The 22782-nt window shown below is 50.6% G+C and overlaps 2 protein-coding genes across 4 annotated transcripts; one reads left to right on the plus strand and one right to left on the minus strand.

Annotated features, from left to right (window-relative positions):
• Positions 1 to 205: 205 nt before the first annotated feature.
• ints13.S (integrator complex subunit 13 S homeolog) lies at positions 206 to 16018 on the minus strand. Of its 2 annotated transcripts, NM_001092723.1 has the most exon segments (19): positions 206 to 500; positions 643 to 778; positions 2514 to 2653; positions 2840 to 3070; positions 3926 to 4080; positions 4723 to 4893; positions 5056 to 5234; positions 5967 to 6056; positions 6137 to 6229; positions 6357 to 6441; positions 6925 to 6948; positions 7089 to 7217; positions 7578 to 7668; positions 10701 to 10781; positions 11056 to 11258; positions 11418 to 11492; positions 14894 to 15123; positions 15320 to 15429; positions 15869 to 15945. In NM_001092723.1, coding segments are annotated over 17 exon segments (2148 nt in total). In that variant the 5' UTR covers positions 15119 to 15123; positions 15320 to 15429; positions 15869 to 15945; the 3' UTR covers positions 206 to 460.
• Positions 16019 to 16124: 106 nt separating this feature from the next.
• fgfr1op2.S (FGFR1 oncogene partner 2 S homeolog) lies at positions 16125 to 22612 on the plus strand. 2 transcript variants are annotated; one of them, XM_018254041.2, is made up of 6 exons: positions 16125 to 16264; positions 19179 to 19317; positions 19546 to 19663; positions 19812 to 19954; positions 20090 to 20203; positions 21988 to 22612. In XM_018254041.2, the coding sequence occupies exons 2-6, from the start codon at positions 19183 to 19185 to the stop codon at positions 22120 to 22122; spliced, it is 645 nt and encodes a 214-aa protein (XP_018109530.1). In that variant the 5' UTR covers positions 16125 to 16264; positions 19179 to 19182; the 3' UTR covers positions 22123 to 22612.
• The last annotated feature ends 170 nt before the right edge of the window (positions 22613 to 22782 follow it).

Here is a 22782-nt window from a genome sequence, read left to right on the forward strand (position 1 = left end):
TCCCTTAGACAGTACAGTATGAGGGTATAGGTTATTGTGTGCCCAGAACATTCCTTCTCTGTATATTTGTATTTATACATATGGGAGGAGGGAGGTGCCATATTGATTCCCTTAGACAGTACAGTATGAGGGTATAGCTTATTGTGTGCCCAGAACATTCCTTCTCTGTATATTTGTATTTGGCAGTTGGAGGAGACAAGGGAAATACCAAAGAAACATTTTTAATCTCCAGCGACAGAACAAAGTGACAAACACAGGAAAGTGGAAGGAAGTTACTGTATTAAAATTTCATTCATTCATCACCGACAGAACCTCTCCGTGGCCCACACAGAGCAGCTCGTGGGTCTGAACAAGATTCTATATAAAAAAAGAAAAAAGAAAAAGATATTTCTCTACAATGTGTCCTGAATATTCGTGAATTCATTGAAATGTCCAGAACCCAATGGATCCCACCGACGCATCACTGGCGACTCGCCTTGCCGTTCTCCACGCCCTCCCCCCTGTCAGAAGGGAAAAAACAAAAATCAACAGAAAGCCAGGAATTAACTCTTAATATGGGTCATTCCCTGTTACACATAATCAGCTTGGGGTGACAGTAGCCTTACAACAGGAGCACAGTGGCTGCACAGGGACGGCACTCACCCATTCTCCTCCTTGAGATGCTGATATAACTCAGCCTTGTTATTTACAGAGTTCAGGCGCCCGACGAACTCCTGGTGTTTCCTCGAATTGGCCGTGTTGATCCGCGAGCTCCATAAAGACAACAAGGACATGGGGCCTGCGCAGGACAGACAGAGGGACAGCTTTAAAGGGACAGTGAACTGATTCCTTATGGACATTAAAAACAATGTCATACGTGTTTAAAAAAAAATGACTGTCTACTTCCTTTGCACGGGGGGGGGGGGGGTGTATTTCCTGGTACTTGTGTGACTGTCTCTACTTCCTTTGCACGGGTTGAGTGTATTTCCTAGTACTCGTGTGACTGTCTCTACCTCCTTTACACGGGGGAGTGTATTTCCTGGTACTCGTGTGACTGTCTCTACTTCCTTTGCACGGGGGAGTGTATTTCCTGGTACTCGTGTGACTGTCTCTACTTCCTTTGCACGGGGGAGTGTATTTCCTGGTACTCGTGTGACTGTCTCTACTTCCTTTGCACAGGGGAGTGTATTTCCTGGTACTCGTGTGACTGTCTCTACTTCCTTTGCACAGGGGAGTGTATTTCCTGGTACTCGTGTGACTGTCTCTACTTCCTTTGCACAGGGGAGTGTATTTCCTGGTACTCGTGTGACTGTCTTACTTCCTTTGCAGAGGGGAGTGTATTTCCTGGTACTCGTGTGACTGTCTCTACTTCCTTTGCACGGGGGAGTATATTTCCTGGTACTCGTGTGACTGTCTCTACTTCCTTTGCACGGGGGAGTGTATTTCCTGGTACTCGTGTGACTGTCTCTACTTCCTTTGCACGGGGGAGTATATTTCCTGGTACTCGTGTGACTGTCTCTACTTCCTTTGCACGGGGGAGTGTATTTCCTGGTACTCGTGTGACTGTCTCTACTTCCTTTGCACGGGGGAGTGTATTTCCTGGTACTCGTGTGACTGTCTCTACTTCCTTTGCACGGGGGAGTGTATTTCCTGGTACTCGTGTGACTGTCTCTACTTCCTTTGCACAGGGGAGTGTATTTCCTGGTACTCGTGTGACTGTCTCTACTTCCTTTGCACAGGGGAGTGTATTTCCTGGTACTCGTGTGACTGTCTCTACTTCCTTTGCACAGGGGAGTGTATTTCCTGGTACTCGTGTGACTGTCTTACTTCCTTTGCAGAGGGGAGTGTATTTCCTGGTACTCGTGTGACTGTCTCTACTTCCTTTGCACGGGGGAGTATATTTCCTGGTACTCGTGTGACTGTCTCTACTTCCTTTGCACGGGGGAGTGTATTTCCTGGTACTCGTGTGACTGTCTCTACTTCCTTTGCACGGGGGAGTATATTTCCTGGTACTCGTGTGACTGTCTCTACTTCCTTTGCACGGGGGAGTGTATTTCCTGGTACTCGTGTGACTGTCTCTACTTCCTTTGCACAGGGGAGTGTATTTCCTGGTACTCGTGTGACTGTCTCTACTTCCTTTGCAGAGGGGAGTGTATTTCCTGGTACTCGTGTGACTGTCTCTACTTCCTTTGCACAGGGGAGTGTATTTCCTGGTACTCGTGTGACTGTCTCTACTTCCTTTGCAGAGGGGAGTGTATTTCCTGGTACTCGTGTGACTGTCTCTACTTCCTTTGCAGAGGGGAGTGTATTTCCTGGTACTCGTGTGACTGTCTCTACTTCTTTTGTATTTCCTGGTACTCATGTATCTGTCGCTACTTCCTTTGAATTTCCTGGTACTCATTTGACTGTCTCTACTGAGTGTATTTCCTGGTACTCTGGTAACTTTGCTTTCTTTTAAGGAAAAACACAGCAGCCCAGTCTTGCTTTATGGCGGGGGTTCTAAATACACAGAGTGATGGACATAAAGTTCTTACCTTTAGATTTCTCTGCAGGACCCGTGTCCTCAATCACAATGTGCGGCTTCTTGTTGGGGGGCTCGGGGGAATCTGGGGAGTCTTTGATCACCTCGGCCTCAGCTAAATCCTCTTTCTCTCGGTCCAAGACAGATTTGATCCTATAACAATAAAAGTGCCGTTTAGTTTATAGTTATCAGTGATCCAATGGCAGAGCTGCTGCTGGACAGGCTCCACCCCCTGTGTATAAATATGACAGTTGATAAGCCAGACATAAAGGGAACCTGGTCAGATTGATAGAGAGGCTTTAGGACAGGGAAAGAGTAAAGGCAATGAACACAACGCACCGCTCTGATTCCTGCCCCTTTTTGTCATGTTCATGGTCCTTGTTGAGCTTCTCCCCTTTCTCCTCCTTGTCCTCTCTTTTCCTTCCTCGTTTCTTGCGCTCCTCTTCCTCGGGGGGTTTACTCCTGCACGCCATGAGACACTCCATCACCCGCTGGTGCCGCTCAGACCCACTCACATGCGCCCGAACCAGCGTTTCCAGCTCGTTCCACATGATGCGATACTGCTCATCCCTGAGAGACAAACACATTCCCATATATATACGATCCATTATCTGGAAACCCGTTATCCAGAAAGATCAGAATTACAGGTCATCTCCCATAGATTTTTTTTACATTTAATTTTGAAATCTGACATGGGGCTAGACATACTGTCAGTTTCCCAGCTGCCCCCAGTCATGTGACTTGTGCTCTGATAAACTTCAGTCACTCTTTACTGCTGTACTGCAAGTTGGAGTGATATCCCCCCCCCCAGCAGCCAAACAACAGAACAATGGGAAGGTAACCAGATAGCAGCTCCCTAACACAAGATAACAGCTGCCTGGTAGATCTAAGAACAGCACTCAATAGTAAAATCCAGGTCCCACTGAGACACATTCAGTTACATTGAGAAGGAAAAACAACAGCCTGCCAGAAAGCAGTTCCATCCTAAAGTGCTGGCTCTTTCTGAAATCACATGACCAGGCAAAATGACCTGAGATGCACCTACACACCAATATTACAACTAAATACACTTGCTGCTTCAGGAATGACATTTTATATTGTACAGTCAATTATTTGCAGTGTAAACAGTGTCATTTAGAAATAAAAGGGATTCAGTCATGATTTTTATGATGTAGTTTTTAAGTATCTTGCTAAAAATTCACTCGGCGTGATTTGGTAGTTAGGTTGTTGGGTTTGGTTTCATTTTCTCGTTTGTAATGTAGTGGATTTGTTTAGGTGGCATCAACAATTAAAAAATCGATTTTATTTTCCTTTCTGTGTATTTAGTCACAACAAGTTGTGTAGGTGTCGTCATTGTATAGCTTTATTCTTTGATCTTGTTTAATATTAAAAAAAATAAAAACAATTAAACACAAAGAAAATCACCTCTTTGGGCCTTTCCCTCTGGTTCCAGCTGTGGAGATGGGAAGGGGGTCGTTTTTTCGTTCCATATCCACCAGGTTATAAATGGTTTTCTGGCAGTTCAGCAAGTCCTCCTCACTCAGAGACTCCTTCACTATAACACTGGCCAGCGGCACCACCTGCACCAGGGACGGGGTACCATTACTTATGAGCAGCAGGAGATCAATTGCTTGTCTACCATTTACACTATATGGGCAAAAGTATAGGGACCCCTGCACCCCAATGTCTCATTCCCAACACAAGGGGGTGAATATGCAGTTGCCCCTCCCTTTGCCACTATAACTGCCCCCGTGCTTCTGGGAAGGTTCCCACTTGATGCTGGAACATGGTCGCTGGGAGTTGTTGCTGGGAGTTGCTTCCATTCAGACACTAAGATTGGGCAGTGATGTTGGGGATCAGGCTCAAAGCCGGGGTTCAGTTGGGTTGAGGGTTCTGTGCAGTCAGGTCCTTAAGGTGGCCATACACAGAGATCTCCCACATATACTCACCTTGAGGGGGGCAATATCGGGCCCTTATCATAATGAAAGGATTACGGGCGGTCGGATCGCGGGCCACATCAACGAACATATGCGCTCTGCGATCCAACGGGATCGGCCAGATATTGATCAGGGAAGCCCGTCAGAGGACCCCATACACGGGCCAATAAGCTGCAGACTGGGTCTGGGTTTGGCCACCTTAACACCCCCAATCTCTATCCCAAACGTGGGTTTTCCTGGATGACTTGGGGTATTAGTTACTCTCGATTGAACCCACAAACTCACCGCCTGCATGTTAAATATGGTCGTCTGTGATATGATCATCGGCCAATAGCGAGTGTGTCTCTCCAGCTGCTCCTTGGCCCTCTCCAACGGCACCTCGGGGCCCCCGTCCATCTGATAGCTCTGCTCTGGAAACGGCATCAGTCTGTTCTCCCTCATGAACTCCCCAAAGTCCTAACGGGAAGGAGAACATGAAATCGAATGATCCCCACCACTAACACCGACAACCCCTAGGCTACAGCATGAGCCAAATAAATAGCCAAGTAATAGGACACTTGGCGTGACGGCAGCCATTTTGTTTTGACTGCAGCCAGGTCTGAATACAAATTCGCCTACCGTGATCCTGTAATCCGTCACTCGGCCCCCGCAGCCTTCGCTGATCGATGGAGGGTCCTCTAGAATGGAGCGGGAACTACTGAGCACGTGCAGGAAGATCTCGCCCCCGTGGCTGCTGAGCATGTGACTGATCACTTTGGAGCCAGACTTCCGCGGCTGTTCCAGCAGCACAGACCGACCTACAAGGGGTTAAAGGAGAAGGAAAGGCTAAAAGTAAGTAAGCTTTATCAGAAAGGTCTATATAAATACACCAGTAACCCCTCAAAGTAATGCTGCTCTGAGTCCTCTGTCAAACATCACATTTCTCTCCTTCTATTGTGTACTCAAGGGCTTCTGTATCAGACTATTCAGCTTAAACCTCCAGGGCTAGGGCTTGAGCATGCTCAGTTTGTTCCTCTCTCCTTCTATTGTGTACTCATGGGCTTCTGTATCAGACTTCCTGTTTTCATCTTAAACCTCCAGGGCTAGGGCTTGAGCATGCTCAGTTTGTTCCTCTCTCCTTCTATTGTGTACTCATGGGCTTCTGTATCAGACTAACTGTTTTCAGCTTAAACCTCCAGGGCTTGGGCTTGAGCATGCTCAGTTTGTTCCTCTCTCCCTCCCTCTCTGCTGTAATCTGAGTGAGCAGGGAGAGACTCAGGCAGGAAGTGATGTCACACCAAGCCAATATGGCAGCTGCTATCCTAAACAGAGAGCTTCTAGAGCGGTTTACCAAGGTATGGTAAAACATTCGACAGAATAAATATAGAATTTTAGCTTGCACTATTGTGGCTAATCTATTGGCAATAAACGGCTTTCCTTCTCCTTTAATGGAAACGGGACTGTACCATGCAAAGTAGACTTCCCCTTTAATCGGCAACGGCTCCCATGATCCTCAGCTAGACACAGAGAAACTCGGCCGATACACTTACCGTTCAAGAGAAAGTTGGTGAGGCATGAGGAGGGTCGGCTATTGACATCCACCGGAGAGATTCGGAAGGCTCCTGTGCAATAGTGCAGCTCTGGGGGAGAGAGAAGAGACGTGAGATTGGGAAAATAAACCCCCAACAGATTCAACGCTTCTCAATTGCCTCTGACTCACCCACGCTGTTAGTCCTGGGGGTGCACCACTTCAGCGTCACCGTCTCTTTAAGGGAGTTCTCTCTGATGCTGCTGCTGCCTGTGTAGCCCTCCCCTGGAAACACAACAAGTTAACCATCATCTGCCAACACCGAATTGCCCAAATCTACCCACGGCCCCCTGGACCATTGCTGGGGTCTTTCCCACGGCATGGGGGGCCCCCCAAAACCAGAGTCACCTACCGCTTTTAATGAAGTCCACATGCGCCTCCTTGTGATGCAGGAGCTCCACGTCGTAGTTAGCCGAAGTGTTCGCATGTTGCTCTTCCTTAAAGGGGAAGCAAAGCCACAAGGTACAAACACACGCGTTTTACACAGAGAACAGAGACGAAGAACAAAAATCAGCAAAAATGATCAAAATAAACCAAAACAGCCCAGAAAATGTGCAGCAAAGAGACGCCAATAAGAGAGAAGCTAAAGGGGGGCAATGTCTCGGCTGTGCGTTAGAGAATGTTCCGGCAGAACCAGGGGAACCTGTGGCTAATGGGGGGGCTGTTAGTACTGGGGGGCATGGAGATAGGCAGTCACGGGGTACCACTCACGGGAGGCGGGGACTAATCTGCGGCTGCGAGTACGATGGGCACAACACAAGGACACACACACATGGGGGGCCACAGAACAGGAGGCACAAGAGGGTTCCTCCAGGGAAGGGGTAGAAGTCAGTGGGAGTCGCCGACCCCTTCTCCACGGGCTTCTCACTAGGGGACACTGATGTTGGGGGGGGGGGAGGCGATTGCCGAGAAGCACTAACCTGATCACAGACACTGAGTGTGGGCTAGTGGGAAACAAAAAAACCATGATATGGAGAGGAAAATAAAAACGGAATAAAAAACGAAAAAAAAAACAGAAGAGTTTCAGCAAAAGCTATAAAGAGGCGGAGCTTGCGGTTGGACGGAGCGGGGGGGTGGAGCTTACCTTCATGGGAATGTTGGTGATGGTGGTAGAAGCCAAATCAAAGTGCAGCTGGACCAACTGGTTGAGTTTGGTGGAAAGATGGCGGCCGGCTTTGACGCTGTGCACCTCACTGACCAACACGTTGGAGAGCTGGGGGGGACACAAAATAATGTTACTCGTCCCCCCACACCTGTGACAATCTGGTCAGCTCCTATTCTGCCCCCGGCCTGCTCTCCTTCCCATGGTCAGCTATAGTGGTGTGGCTAAAGGAAATGTAGATGGAGCTTTGGCCTCTAGATCTTGCTCCACCTCCCTGTTTTACATACGTCAATGTGGCCCCTCCCCACACCTGTCCATGGGGAAGAGAACAGCCCAGGAGTACAGAGAATAAGAAATCTATACCTGGGCAACTACTGCGGGAGATTGGGGAGGCTACTGCCTGACTGTGGGTCTAACACCAAGTCAAAGCCATTCAGGAGCTTTAGTTCAGCAACACCTGCAAGATTTTACCTCCTTCTTGGGCCGATCAGACACCAGACTGTCTTCTCCCACCGGGTATGTGTGGAGCAGCACCAGGTGACATTTCTGTATTTGCATCAGACTGTAAAGAGAAAATTGTATTGTTAATGACAAAATCTTTTTAAGTTGCCCTTTATAGATCCATCTACATGGGAGGAAACCGGAGCCCCACGTTACCATGGCAAATAGAGCAACCAATGAGCAGAATGTACAGCTCTGGCAAGTACTGGGGAAGATTGGATTTACTTACCCTGGGGGAGGTTCCTGTCTGACCATGGGAAAGAGAGCAGCCCAGGAGCAGGAAGTACAGAGAATCAGAGCTCTGTACCTGGGTAAGTACTGGGGGAGATTGGATTCACTTACCCAGGGGGAGGTTCCTGTCTGACCATGGGAAAGAGAACAGCCCAGGAGCAGGAAGTACAGAGAATCAGAGCTCTGTACCTGGGTAAGTACTGGGGGAGATTGGATTCACTTACCCAGGGGGAGGTTCCTGTCTGACCATGGGAAAGAGAACAGCCCAGGAGCAGGAAGTACAGAGAATCAGAGCTCTGTACCTGGGTAAGTACTGGGGGAGATTGGATTCACTTACCCAGGGGGAGGTTTCTGTCTGACCATGGGAAAGAGAACAGCCCAGGAGCAGGAAGTACAGAGAATCAGAGCTCTGTACCTGGGTAAGTACTGGGGGAGATTGGATTCACTTACCCAGGGGGAGGTTCCTGTCTGACCATGGGAAAGAGAACAGCCCAGGAGCAGGAAGTACAGAGAATCAGAGCTCTGTACCTGGGTAAGTACTGGGGGAGATTGGATTCACTTACCCAGGGGGAGGTTCCTGTCTGACCATGGGAAAGAGAGCAGCCCAGGAGGAGGAAGTACAGAGAATCAGAGCTCTGTACCTGGGTAAGTACTGGGGGAGATTGGATTCACTTACCCAGGGGGAGGTTTCTGTCTGACCATGGGAAAGAGAACAGCCCAGGAGCAGGAAGTACAGAGAATCAGAGCTCTGTACCTGGGTAAGTACTGGGGGAGATTCACTTACCCAGGGGGAGGTTCCTGTCTGACCATGGGAAAGAGAACAGCCCAGGAGCAGGAAGTACAGAGAATCAGAGCTTTGTACCTGGGTAAGTACTGGGGGAGATTGGATTCACTTACCCAGGGGGAGGTTCCTGTCTGACCATGGGAAAGAGAGCAGCCCAGGAGCAGGAAGTACAGAGAATCAGAGCTCTGTACCTGGGTAAGTACTGGGGGAGATTCACTTACCCAGGGGGAGGTTCCTGTCTGACCATGGGAAAGAGAACAGCCCAGGAGCAGGAAGTACAGAGAATCAGAGCTCTGTACCTGGGTAAGTACTGGGGGAGATTGGATTCACTTACCCAGGGGGAGGTTCCTGTCTGACCATGGGAAAGAGAGCAGCCCAGGAGCAGGAAGTACAGAGAATCAGAGCTCTGTACCTGGGTAAGTACTGGGGGAGATTCACTTACCCAGGGGGAGGTTCCTGTCTGACCATGGGAAAGAGAACAGCCCAGGAGCAGGAAGTACAGAGAATCAGAGCTCTGTACCTGGGTAAGTACTGGGGGAGATTGGATTCACTTACCCAGGGGGAGGTTCCTGTCTGACCATGGGAAAGAGAACAGCCCAGGAGCAGGAAGTACAGAGAATCAGAGCTCTGTACCTGGGTAAGTACTGGGGGAGATTGGATTCACTTACCCAGGGGGAGGTTCCTGTCTGACCATGGGAAAGAGAACAGCCCAGGAGCAGGAAGTACAGAGAATCAGAGCTCTGTACCTGGGTAAGTACTGGGGGAGATTGGATTCACTTACCCAGGAGGAGGTTCCTGTCTGACCATGGGAAAGAGAACAGCCCAGGAGCAGGAAGTACAGAGAATCAGAGCTCTGTACCTGGGTAAGTACTGGGGGAGATTGGATTCACTTACCCAGGGGGAGGTTCCTGTCTGACCATGGGAAAGAGAACAGCCCAGGAGCAGGAAGTACAGAGAATCAGAGCTCTGTACCTGGGTAAGTACTGGGGGAGATTGGATTCACTTACCCAGGGGGAGGTTCCTGTCTGACCATGGGAAAGAGAACAGCCCAGGAGCAGGAAGTACAGAGAATCAGAGCTCTGTACCTGGGTAAGTACTGGGGGAGATTCACTTACCCAGGGGGAGGTTCCTGTCTGACCATGGGAAAGAGAACAGCCCAGGAGCAGGAAGTACAGAGAATCAGAGCTCTGTATCTGGGTAAGTACTGGGGAGATTGGATTCACTTACCCAGGGGGAGGTTCCTGTCTGACCATGGGAAAGAGAACAGCCCAGGAGCAGGAAGTACAGAGAATCAGAGCTCTGTACCTGGGTAAGTACTGGGGGAGATTGGATTCACTTACCCAGGGGGAAGTTCCTGTCTGACCATGGGAAAGAGAGCAGCCCAGGAGCAGGAAGTACAGAGAACCAGAGCTCTGTACCTGGGTAAGTACTGGGGGAGATTGGATTCACTTACCCAGGGGGAGGTTCCTTTCTGACCATGGGAAAGAGAACAGCCCAGGAGCAGGAAGTACAGAGAATCAGAGCTCTGTACCTGGGTAAGTACTGGGGGAGATTGGATTGACTTACCCAGGGGGAGGTTCCTTTCTGACCATGGGAAAGAGAACAGCCCAGGAGCAGGAAGTACAGAGAATCAGAGCTCTGTACCTGGGTAAGTACTGGGGGAGATTCACTTACCCAGGGGGAGGTTCCTGTCTGACCATGGGAAAGAGAACAGCCCAGGAGCAGGAAGTACAGAGAATCAGAGCTCTGTACCTGGGTAAGTACTGGGGGAGATTCACTTACCCAGGGGGAGGTTCCTGTCTGACCATGGGAAAGAGAACAGCCCAGGAGCAGGAAGTACAGAGAATCAGAGCTCTGTACCTGGGTAAGTACTGGGGGAGATTGGATTCACTTACCCAGGGGGAGGTTCCTGTCTGACCATGGGAAAGAGAACAGCCCAGGAGCAGGAAGTACAGAGAATCAGAGCTCTGTACCTGGGCAAGTACTGGGGGAGATTGGATTCACTTACCCAGTGGGGGGGTTCTGAGTTGGGATAATAGAAATGTGTATCTGCATTACTGGGGGAAAGAGGTACTTACTGATCAGAGCCGGCAGCCATTTTGTTATGTTCGTGAATGGTCTCATTGACGCAGTCCTCCAGCATCTGCACGTGGCTGTCACTGTAACAAACACACAGGGTAAGTCAATAATCACCATCCTGTGCTGGGTCACAACCACAACTCCCAGAAGCCTGAGTTGGGCAGGATCAGGGGTGGGATTCCACCCACAATCTGCCTGAAAGGCAATTCTCTTTTACTGCAGGAAGTTCTTGAGTGGCTGGGGATGCTGGGAATTGACCAGGTGAGGGTGCTGGGAGTTGAACAGGAATAATGAATGAGTGATATGAGGTAACACAGGTTTGGGTGAATGTGGGAGACAGACAATGGGGGGCACCTTTTGGCGTTGGTGATGCAGATAATACGGCCTCTGTTTGCCACCCAATCTGCGTTGCCCATCAGAGCAGTCCTGGACTCGTGCTGAAAATCCGTTATTTTACACAGGGATTCCACCGCCTCCACTAGACCATGCAGAATACTGCAGCACTCCGGATCCGCACGGGGATTGGGGGGTCCGATCACGGCTAAAGCCGCCATTAGCTGCAGTGGGAAGAGCAACACAATAGGAAGTGCATTTCCCACACGCAAGACTCACAAGCCATTATCTGCCCCACAGCAGTGAACTAACCAGTATTCCTGACTGGCATGCAGGGAGTTACAGCCTCTGGGTAGCAGGGAATTCACTATAAAATCACTCACCTCCTGCAAATTCTGGTCTTCCCGATTCCAGGAATTCAACGTGCGAGACCTGGAGTCACTGACAATGAAGTTCACCTGTGAGAGAAACGAGTTCAGAACCATCAGCTCTAAACCCACACTCACCCTGCTAGGGGCAACTAAGGACATTTGATCATCTGTGCAAGTGGGAGAGGGGTGGGATACACAGTCCCAGTACAGTAGGTACAGTAGGTATGTGGGTAGGTAGTTTGTGTGCAAGTGGGAGAGGGGTGGGATACACAGTCCCAGTACAGTAGGTACAGTAGGTATGTGGGTAGGTAGTTTGTGTGTAGGTGGGAGAGGGGAGGGATACACAGTCCCAGTACAGTAGGTACAGTAGGTATGTGGGTAGGTAGTTTGTGTGCAGGTGGGAGAGGGGAGGGATACACAGTCCCAGTACAGTAGGTACAGTAGGTATGTGGGTAGGTAGTTTGTGTACAGGTGGGAGAGGGGAGGGATACACAGTCCCAGTACAGTAGGTACAGTAGGTATGTGGGTAGGTAGTTTGTGTGTAGGTGGGAGAGGGGAGGGATACACAGTCCCAGTACAGTAGGTACAGTAGGTATGTGGGTAGGTAGTTTGTGTGCAGGTGGGAGAGGGGAGGGATACACAGTCCCAGTACAGTAGGTACAGTAGGTATGTGGGTAGGTAGTTTGTGTGTAGGTGGGAGAGGGGAGGGATACACAGTCCCAGTACAGTAGGTACAGTAGGTATGTGGGTAGGTAGTTTGTGTACAGGTGGGAGAGGGGAGGGATACACAGTCCCAGTACAGTAGGTACAGTAGGTATGTGGGTAGGTAGTTTGTGTGTAGGTGGGAGAGGGGAGGGATACACAGTCCCAGTACAGTAGGTACAGTAGGTATGTGGGTAGGTAGTTTGTGTGCAGGTGGGAGAGGGGAGGGATACACAGTCCCAGTACAGTAGGTACAGTAGGTATGTGGGTAGGTAGTTTGTGTGCAGGTGGGAGAGGGGTGGGATACACAGTCCCAGTACAGTAGGTACAGTAGGTATGTGGGTAGGTAGTTTGTGTGCAGGTGGGAGAGATACACAGTCCCAGTACAGTAGGTACAGTAGGTATGTGGGTAGGTAGTTTGTGTACAGGTGGGAGAGGGGTGGGATACACAGTCCCAGTACAGTAGGTATGTGGGTAGGTAGTTTGTGTACAGGTGGGAGAGGGGAGGGATACACAGTCCCAGTACAGTAGGTACAGTAGGTATGTGGGTAGGTAGTTTGTGTGTAGGTGGGAGAGGGGAGGGATACACAGTCCCAGTACAGTAGGTATGTGGGTAGGTAGTTTGTGTGCAAGTGGGAGAGGGGTGGGATACACAGTCCCAGTACAGTAGGTACAGTAGGTATGTGGGTAGGTAGTTTGTGTGTAGGTGGGAGAGGGGAGGGATACACAGTCCCAGTACAGTAGGTATGTGGGTAGGTAGTTTGTGTGCAAGTGGGAGAGGGGTGGGATACACAGTCCCAGTACAGTAGGTACAGTAGGTATGTGGGTAGGTAGTTTGTGTGCAGGTGGGAGAGGGGAGGGATACACAGTCCCAGTACAGTAGGTACAGTAGGTATGTGGGTAGGTAGTTTGTGTACAGGTGGGAGAGGGGAGGGATACACAGTCCCAGTACAGTAGGTACAGTAGGTATGTGGGTAGGTAGTTTGTGTGTAGGTGGGAGAGGGGAGGGATACACAGTCCCAGTACAGTAGGTACAGTAGGTATGTGGGTAGGTAGTTTGTGTGCAGGTGGGAGAGGGGAGGGATACACAGTCCCAGTACAGTAGGTACAGTAGGTATGTGGGTAGGTAGTTTGTGTGTAGGTGGGAGAGGGGAGGGATACACAGTCCCAGTACAGTAGGTACAGTAGGTATGTGGGTAGGTAGTTTGTGTGCAGGTGGGAGAGGGGAGGGATACACAGTCCCAGTACAGTAGGTACAGTAGGTATGTGGGTAGGTAGTTTGTGTACAGGTGGGAGAGGGGAGGGATACACAGTCCCAGTACAGTAGGTACAGTAGGTATGTGGGTAGGTAGTTTGTGTGCAGGTGGGAGAGGGGAGGGATACACAGTCCCAGTACAGTAGGTACAGTAGGTATGTGGGTAGGTAGTTTGTGTGTAGGTGGGAGAGGGGAGGGATACACAGTCCCAGTACAGTAGGTACAGTAGGTATGTGGGTAGGTAGTTTGTGTACAGGTGGGAGAGGGGAGGGATACACAGTCCCAGTACAGTAGGTACAGTAGGTATGTGGGTAGGTAGTTTTGTGTGCAGGTGGGAGAGGGGAGGGATACACAGTCCCAGTACAGTAGGTACAGTAGGTATGTGGGTAGGTAGTTTGTGTACAGGTGGGAGAGGGGAGGGATACACAGTCCCAGTAGAGTAGGTACAGTAGGTATGTGGGTAGGTAGTTTGTGTGTAGGTGGGAGAGGGGAGGGATACACAGTCCCAGTACAGTAGGTACAGTAGGTATGTGGGTAGGTAGTTTGTGTGCAGGTGGGAGAGGGGAGGGATACACAGTCCCAGTACAGTAGGTACAGTAGGTATGTGGGTAGGTAGTTTGTGTGTAGGTGGGAGAGGGGAGGGATACACAGTCCCAGTACAGTAGGTACAGTAGGTATGTGGGTAGGTAGTTTGTGTGCAGGTGGGAGAGGGGAGGGATACACAGTCCCAGTACAGTAGGTACAGTAGGTATGTGGGTAGGTAGTTTGTGTACAGGTGGGAGAGGGGAGGGATACACAGTCCCAGTACAGTAGGTACAGTAGGTATGTGGGTAGGTAGTTTGTGTGCAGGTGGGAGAGGGGAGGGATACACAGTCCCAGTACAGTAGGTACAGTAGGTATGTGGGTAGGTAGTTTGTGTGTAGGTGGGAGAGGGGAGGGATACACAGTCCCAGTACAGTAGGTACAGTAGGTATGTGGGTAGGTAGTTTGTGTACAGGTGGGAGAGGGGAGGGATACACAGTCCCAGTACAGTAGGTACAGTAGGTATGTGGGTAGGTAGTTTGTGTGCAGGTGGGAGAGGGAGGGATACACAGTCCCAGTACAGTAGGTACAGTAGGTATGTGGGTAGGTAGTTTGTGTACAGGTGGGAGAGGGGAGGGATACACAGTCCCAGTACAGTAGGTACAGTAGGTATGTGGGTAGGTAGTTTGTGTACAGGTGAGAGAGGGGAGGGATACACAGTCCCAGTACAGTAGGTATGTGGGTAGGTAGTTTGTGTACAGGTGAGAGAGGATGTAGAAACACAATATTCTGTATAGGTTAAAGGAATAGTTCAGTATAAAAATAAAAACTGGGTAAATTAATAGACTGTGCAAAATAAATAATGTATCTAATATAGTTAGTTAGGCAACAATGTAATGTATAAAGTCTGGAGTGAGTGGATGTGTAACATAACAGAACACAGATCTATTTACCCAGTTTTTATTTTTACACTGAACTGTTCCTTTAAAGGAGAAATAAAGCAGCGTACCAGTTTTCTGAAGGGAAATATATCGTACATGATCCTACAATATTCCATGGAAGCTTCGACCGCACACGTCCACAGGGATTTGGATATTGGGGCCAGAGGGATGATCCCCTGAGTGCGGTTCTTGGTGAGCATATCAAACTCCACGTGCTGCCGACACGACTCCGACATATAGGGGCAGTGATCCACCACAAACACCGTCTTGTGCGACTCCGAGAAAGTCTTCATCTTGTCTAAAGGACGAGATTTCCTTATTGATACAGTGACACCCCCACGAGACTGTCTCAGTCTGGTCTCACCCAGATTAAAGGGTAACTAAATAGATCTTTGTCTGTAGAGCCGGATGCCTCTAAGTTTAGGGAGCGCAGTAGAACGTCCAGCTAAACCCGATTTATGTCATTTCCATGGTCCCTTCATTACTTTACCCACCTGAGACTGAGCCGGTGATGCAGCAACGGGGGGAACAGAAGGGTCTTTCACAGCCGAGAGGCAGGAGATCTGGATGCGCTGGGAGTGTTTCCTTTCCTCACCATTCTCATCTGAGACAGAGACAGAGAGAGAGAGAGAGAGTTGGTAGGAGAGTAGTACAAGCAGTAGGACAGCTCCCGCCTTCTCCTCTCAAGCCAATTAAGACTCATCAATCTCACCCTGAGCTTCAATTTGTTCCTGTTACCCCCAGATCTCATTTACCCCAGAGATGATTGTACAGCCCAGACTCTCCATCTGTTCCCCAAACTCCTGACCCCCAAATTCACAACAGCCCCCCCCCCCACTTCCCTCACGAGCCAAATCCTGGGACCCTCCCATCCCCTTATTCACCTTATTTACACCCCCTCTCCTGTCCCACTCCTTCCCCTGTACCCCCACTTCCTTCCCCCACCCCCAATCCCTGTGCCCCACCCTCCAGTCCCCCCACATCTCAGCCAGGGCCCCCCAGTTCTCTCGCCTCTCTGTGTCCCTGGAGCCCCCAGTACAAACCTCCAGTCACACAGGCCCGAGCGGCTCATCTCTCCCCAATCAATCGCACTTTTCAGCCTCTCATACAGTTTGGTCCCTGCCGCTTTCTGTATTTCACCCACTTTAAGCCGGGGGCGGGCACCGAGCGGCAGAAGAGACACTGATTGGCTTATTTCATAGATGAGCAGGAAGGTACGGTGAGCGGATTTCCGCTGTAACACAGAACCTCTGGCCCCGGAACGTCTGTGCAGTGTAGTTTTTCCAGTCGGAATTATATCCAGCCGGAAGTGACGCGCACTTGACAGCTTCTCACAAGACGTGATGTAAGCGTCACCTGCGGCAGCTCCAGCGGAGAACAACTTCCGTGACGCGACCGAGCAGGGGCTTGTGGGCCTGGAACTGTGTCTGTCGCTTTTGGTGAGAGGGAGAGGGGGTCAGAGTTTTCCAGGCGCGACAATCATAATAACACCTACACTCACCATTCAATCGTGGCACCTCTTCCTACATCCACTCACCTCACTGGCCCCTTCCCTTCCTCCACTAGGTCCCACTTCCCCTCACTGTCCCTCCCCCCCTCCACTGGTATATTCCCTCCCCCGCACCATCTGGCTCAACCTCCCCCCCCCCCAACTTAGGTTCACATCCCACACCCCTCACTGGGTCCCATCTCCCTCTCACTTGGGTCCCATTCCCCATCACTGGTTCCCATTCCCCCCCTCACTGCGTCCCATTTCCCCCCTCACTGGTCCCATTCCCACCCCCCTCACGTGCGTCCCATCTCCCCCTCATGGTCCCATTCCCCACCCCTCACTGGTCCCACTTACCCCCTCACTGGTCCCTTCCCCCCCTCACTAGGTCCCATTCCCCTCACTCGGTCCCTCCCCCTCACTGCCCATATCCCCCCCCCCTCCACTGGTACCCATTCCCCCTCACCTGTACGGTCCCAATTCCCCCTCAACTGGATCCATCCCCACCTCGCCCACCAAACTCACTGGTCCCTTTTCGGCTGTTCCCCCCCCTCACTGTGGTCCCCTTCCCCCCCTCCACTGCGCCCTTTCCCCTCCCTCACTGGCCATTCCCCCCCCCTCACTGGCCCCTTCCCCCCCCCCCTCACTGGTCCCATTCCCCCTCACGTTGTCCCATTCCCCCCCTCACTGGCCCCTTCCCTCCCCTCACTGGTCCCTTCCCTCCCCGTCACTGGCCATTCCCTCCCTCACTGGCCCATTCCCTCCACTTCACTGGTCCCCATTTCCCTAACCCTCACGGCCACATTCCCTCCCTCACTGGGTCCCATCCCCCCCTCAACTGGTCAACCATTCCCACCCCACTGCGTTCCCATTCCCCCCTCACGGGCCCCCTTCCCTCCCTCCCACTGGTTCCCTCCCTCCCTCAACTGGTCCCATTCCCTCCCTCACTGGCCCATTTCCCTCCCTCACTGGTCCCATTCCGTCCCCACTGGTCCCATTCCCCCCTCACTGGCTCCCATCTCCCCCCTCACTGGTCCATTACCCCCTCACTGGTCCCATATCCCCCCCTCACTCGGTCCCATATTCCCCCTCTCACTGCGTCCCATTACCCCTCATGGTCCCATCTCCACCCCTCACTGGTCCCATTCCCCCCCCTCACTGTCCCATTCCCTCACTGCGTCAATTCCTCAACTGGTATCCCAATTCCCCCCCCTCAACCGTCCCTCCCCCCCTCACTGGTACCCATTTCCCCCCCTCACTGGTCCCATTCCCCCTCACTGGTCCCATTTCCCCCCTCACTGGTCCCATCCCCCCCCACTCACCTGGTCCCCTTCCCCCGACCCACCCCCCTCTGCCTTCCCCTTCCCCCTCCCCTCACTGGCCCCTTGTCCCCTCCTCACCGGCCATTCCCCCTCCCCTCACTGCACCCTTCCCCCCCCCTTCAAGCTACCCGGTCCCATTCCCCCCTCACTTGGCCCATTCCCCCCTCACTCGGCCCCTCCCACTTCCACACTCACTGGTCCCCTTCCCTCATCATCATCCCGGTCGTCCCATTCGCCCGCACGTCACTGGCCCATATCCCTCCTTACTGTCACTCAATTCCCTCCCTCACTGGCGCAATCCCTCCACTCCACTTGGTCCCATTCCCCCCTCCACTACGGTCCCATTCCCCCCTCACTGGTCCCATCCCCCCTCACTGGCCCCTTCCCTCCCTCACTGTCCCTTCCCTCCTCACTGGTCCCATCCCTCCCTCACTGGTCCCATTCCCCCCTCACTGGTCCCATTCCCCCTCACTGGTCCCATCCCCCCCTCACTGGTCCCATTCCCCCCTCCACTGGTCCCATTCCCCCCTCACTGCGTCCCATTCCCCCCCTCACTGGTCCCATTTCCCCTCATCACTTCCCATCTACCCCCTCACTGCGTCCCATTCCCCCCCTCCACTGGTCCATTCCCCCCCCCTCAACTGCGTCCCATCCCCCCTCACTGGCGGTCCCCATTCCCCCCTCACTCGGTCCCAATCCCCCCACCTCACTGCGTCCCTCCCCCCCGGCCACTGGATCCCATTCCCCCCCCCTCACTCGTCCCATTCCCCCTTCACTCACTCCCATTTCCACCACCCTCACTGGTCCCATCCCCCGCCCACTCAACCTGGTCCCCTTTTTTTTGTCCCCCCCCCCTCACTGGTCCCCTATCCCCCCCCTCATGGTCCCCCTTCCCCACCCCCCTCACTTAGCCCTTTCCCCTCCCTCAACTGGGCCCTATTCCCCCCCACTCCACTAGGCCCCTTCCCCCCTCCTGCCCCTTTCCCCCCCCTCACTGGTCCCATTCCCCCTCACCGTGGCCACTTCCCTCCCTCACTCGGTCCCTTCCCTCCACCTCACTGTCCCATTTCCTCCCTCACTGGCCCATCTCCCTCCCTCAACTGTGCCACTTCCCTCCCTCACTGGCCCATTCCCTCCCTCACTGTCCCATTCCCCCTCACTGGTCACCATTTCCCCCCTAACTGGTCCCATTTCCCCCCTCACTGGCCCCTTCCCTCCCTCACTGGTCCCATTCCCTCCCTCACTGGTCCCATTCCCTCCCTCACTGGTCCCATTCCCTCCCTCACTGGCCCCTTCCCCTCCCTCACTGGTCCCATTCCCCCTCTCACTGGTCCCATTCCCCCTCTCACTGGTCCCATTCCCCCTCTCACTGGTCCCTTCCCTCCCTCACTGGCCCTTTACTGGTGCTGGTGTGTTTGGGGAGGGGAAGTACTACTGCACCGGGGGAACTGTGTGTGTGGGAACTGTTTATTCACCTTTTTAACCTTAGGGTTTGTTGGTAGAAGACCGTGTCAGTTTCCGGTGCTTTTATTTCCTTCCCAGAAGCATGAGCTGCACCATAGAGAAAGTTCTGGCTGATGCCAAAGAATTAGTGGAGCGACTGCGGGAACACGACGGTGCGGCGGAATCGCTGATCGAGCAGACGACCACCCTGAATAAACGAGTTGAAGCCATGAAACAGGTACGCTCCAACCTACCCACTTGTGCTCACAGAATGGTCCCTTTGTTTTTAAACCTGCAGCCTTCCAGCTATTGCAAACTACAACTCTCTGCCTCTCTGTGGCTGTCAGGGAGTTGTTAGCGGTCAGGTGGAGGCTCAAGAGCAGCCTGGATACTCCTGGGGTGACTGTGGGGTGTCTCTGGGGTGAGTCTGCTGTGATTGTGACCCGTCATGTTGCTGCATTTACAGTACCAAGAGGAGGTGCAGGAGCTGAATGAAATAGCCAGGCACCGGCCACGCTCTACTCTGGTCCTTGGGATTCAGCAAGAGAACCGGCAAATTCGGCAACTTCAACATGAAAACAAAGGTTGGATTCTGGGATTTCCTCTTTCCATTTATTTTTCGCTTCGATTGTTTTCCATAACCATTTCCGGGGCTGATGGGTGAGGGAGTCTTCTCTACTCTGAGACGCAGAATTAGAGTGTCACTGATCCGCGTGTCATTTCTTGTCACAGAATTGCGCACGTCCCTTAAGGAGCACCAGTCCGCCCTGGAACTGATCATGAGCAAATACAGGGAGCAAATGTTTCGCTTGCTCATGGCCAGCAAAAAGGATGACCCTGGGGTCATTATGAAGCTGAAGGAGCAACACTCCAAGGTACAGTCTCTCTCTACATGTAGACTGAACATAGGGTGCAAGGCAGGGAACCCCCAGGCAGAGTCTATAAGGTAGAAATTTGCCTAATTTCAATCATGAACTGCTTCTCTCCTCCCTCTGATCTTGCTCGTGCAGGAGTTACAGGCTCACATAGAGAAGATCAATGAAATGACAGCAGTGATGAGACGAGCCATTGAAATGGATGAGCAGCGAGGTGACCGAGAACACAATCGGATCATTAAACTTGAGGTGGGTGCCTGCAATTGGAAGATGCGCACGTCTTGGCTTTCAACAGGCTGAATACTAGGGAAGGGTGCTAAATGGGTGCAGGGAGTATGTTAAAGAGGAGGTTCACCTTTCAGTTATCTTTTAATATGTTATAGAATGGCTAATTCTAAGCAACTTTTCAATTGGCCTTTAAAAGGGTGGTTCACCTTTGAGGGAACTGTTACAGAGGGATATTCTGAGACAATTTGCAATTGGTTTTCATTTTCTATTATTTGCAGTTTTTGACTTATTTAGCTTTTTATTCAGCAGCTCTCCAGCTCTCTTCAGCCATCTGGTTGCTAGGGTCCAAATTATCATAGCAACCATGCATTGATTTGAATAAGAGACTGGAATAGGAGAGGCCTGAATAGAAAGTCGAGTAATACAAAGTAGCAATTACAACAAATGTGTGTAGCCTTACAGAGCATTTGTTTTTTAAGGTGGAGTCAGTGACCCCCCATTTGAAAGCTGAAAAGATTCAGAAGAAAAAGGCAAATATGAATAGGAAAGGGCCTGGAAAAAGTAACCATAAAGACAAATGTGCAGCCTTACGGCGCATCTGTTTTAAGATGGGGTCAGTGACCCCCATTTTAAAGCTGGAAAGATAAAAAAATAATGAAGACCAATTGAAAAGTTGCTTAGAACTGGTCATTGTATAACATACTAAAAGTTAACTTAAAGGTTTTTGAATTATTTGCCTGACTCTTTCCAGCTTTCAAACGGGTGTCACTGACCCCAACTAAAAAAAAACATTGCTCCGTAAGGCTACAAATCTATTGTTTTTGCTACTGTTTATTACTTATCTTTTTCCTATTCATATTCCAGTCTCTTATTCATATCAATGCATGGTTGCTAGGGGAATTTGAAACCTAGTAACCAGATGACTGAAATTGCAAACTGGAGAGCTGCTGAATAAAAAGCGAAATAACTCAAAAACTACGAATAATAAAAAATGAAAACCAATTACAAATATTTTCAGAATATCCCTCTCTACATCCTACTAAAAGCTCATTTAAAGGTGAACAACCCCTTTAATATTAAAAGGGATAAGGTAGTCGAATAGGGGGGTGAGGAAGCGAATATTAAAGGGGTTGTTCACCTTCCAACAACTAGTTGTTTCAGATAGATCACCAGAAATAACTACTTTTTCCAATTACTTTCTATGTGTCACTGTTTTTCTAATATTGAAGTGTAAAGTGTCATTTTTCACCTTCTAAAGCAGCTCTGGGAGGTGGGGTCGCTGACCCTGTAAACGGTTCTAAATTGATACATTTAGTTGATACATTTGTTATCGTTGTCCCTGCTGAGCAGAATCTCTGAGTTGCATTACAGGCAGTGGTTAGAATTGATACAATAGTTACTAATACTCCAGGGATGCTGCGGAGAAATGTATAGGCTAAATGTATCAACTAATTTATCAACTAATTTATCAACTAATTGTACCAGTCCAGAGTCTGCACCTGAATTACTGAGCTGCCAGACTCAAACACCAGAGACTGGGACATTAAACTTTACTTAGATTTTGGAAAAATGGTAAAAAATAAAAAGTAATTGGAAAAAAGTCTTTATTTCTGGGGAACAATCTGAAAACAACTGAACGGGAGAGTTTTTGGAAGGTGAACATCCCCTTTAAGTTGGAGGAGAGTGAAGAGCTGGGGGCTAAGGTAGTAAGGATGAGGGAAGGGCAAATAAACAGCTACTTTTCGGGATATGGAAGGGCAGGTGATGCTTTTTGGCTGAGATGAGATTTTATTTCCCCGCAGCAGGAAAACAAACGCCTGAGAGAAATCCTGCAGATCACCAAAATATCTTTCCTGAATCTCCATAAAGAAGATGCGTCGGAAAACTCGCCCCACTCCGCGCCGGTCCCCAACACCGACCTGATCTTAAGGAAAAGCTGAATGTGTCGGAAGCTGCAGCGCTGGCGCCAGACTTTCCTTCCTAAACTGCTGCACCGGAGACGTTTAATCATTGCACCCGGACTGTAAATAGCAGCTACATTTTATACCTGTGTGTGTGTGTGCTGCCAGCAGTGCACTGGATCCCCTGATGCTTCATATCAGAGACGGTGACTCCTTGTAACGCTCAGAAGGTGAGAGGGATTCTTTCTTTTTAACCCCTTTTGGAGCACAGCGAACCGACCAATGGAAATATTTTATTGAAACTTGAAGTCCATGAAGTGCTATTTTATAGAATCTAGACATTAACGTGGGTATTTTGTATCATTACATTCCAACAATCCTTATATCACTCCACTGGGGGTAATGTGTCTGTGCTTTTAGTAAAGGGGCAAACAAAAGAGCTGATTGTTCACCAGTCTATGGGGGCAGGGCAGTCCCCTGCGCACACTTACCTCTGCCTAAACCAACAATAAAATCTTCATGGCTTCTCCTACATTGTGTGCTCCATTTATTCCCATTGGCCAGTTTATTCTGCAGCCCATTTACACATTCCATCACTCGCTGACTTTTCCAATCTTTTGAGCAGCATTTCAGCCCCAGTCTGCTGAGCGGACAAATAACGGGGGGCCACAGGTGCAGCACAACAAAAGCAGAGATTTG

Source organism: Xenopus laevis, chromosome 3S (genome assembly GCF_017654675.1).
Source record: "Xenopus laevis strain J_2021 chromosome 3S, Xenopus_laevis_v10.1, whole genome shotgun sequence".
NCBI lineage: Eukaryota > Metazoa > Chordata > Amphibia > Anura > Pipidae > Xenopus > Xenopus laevis.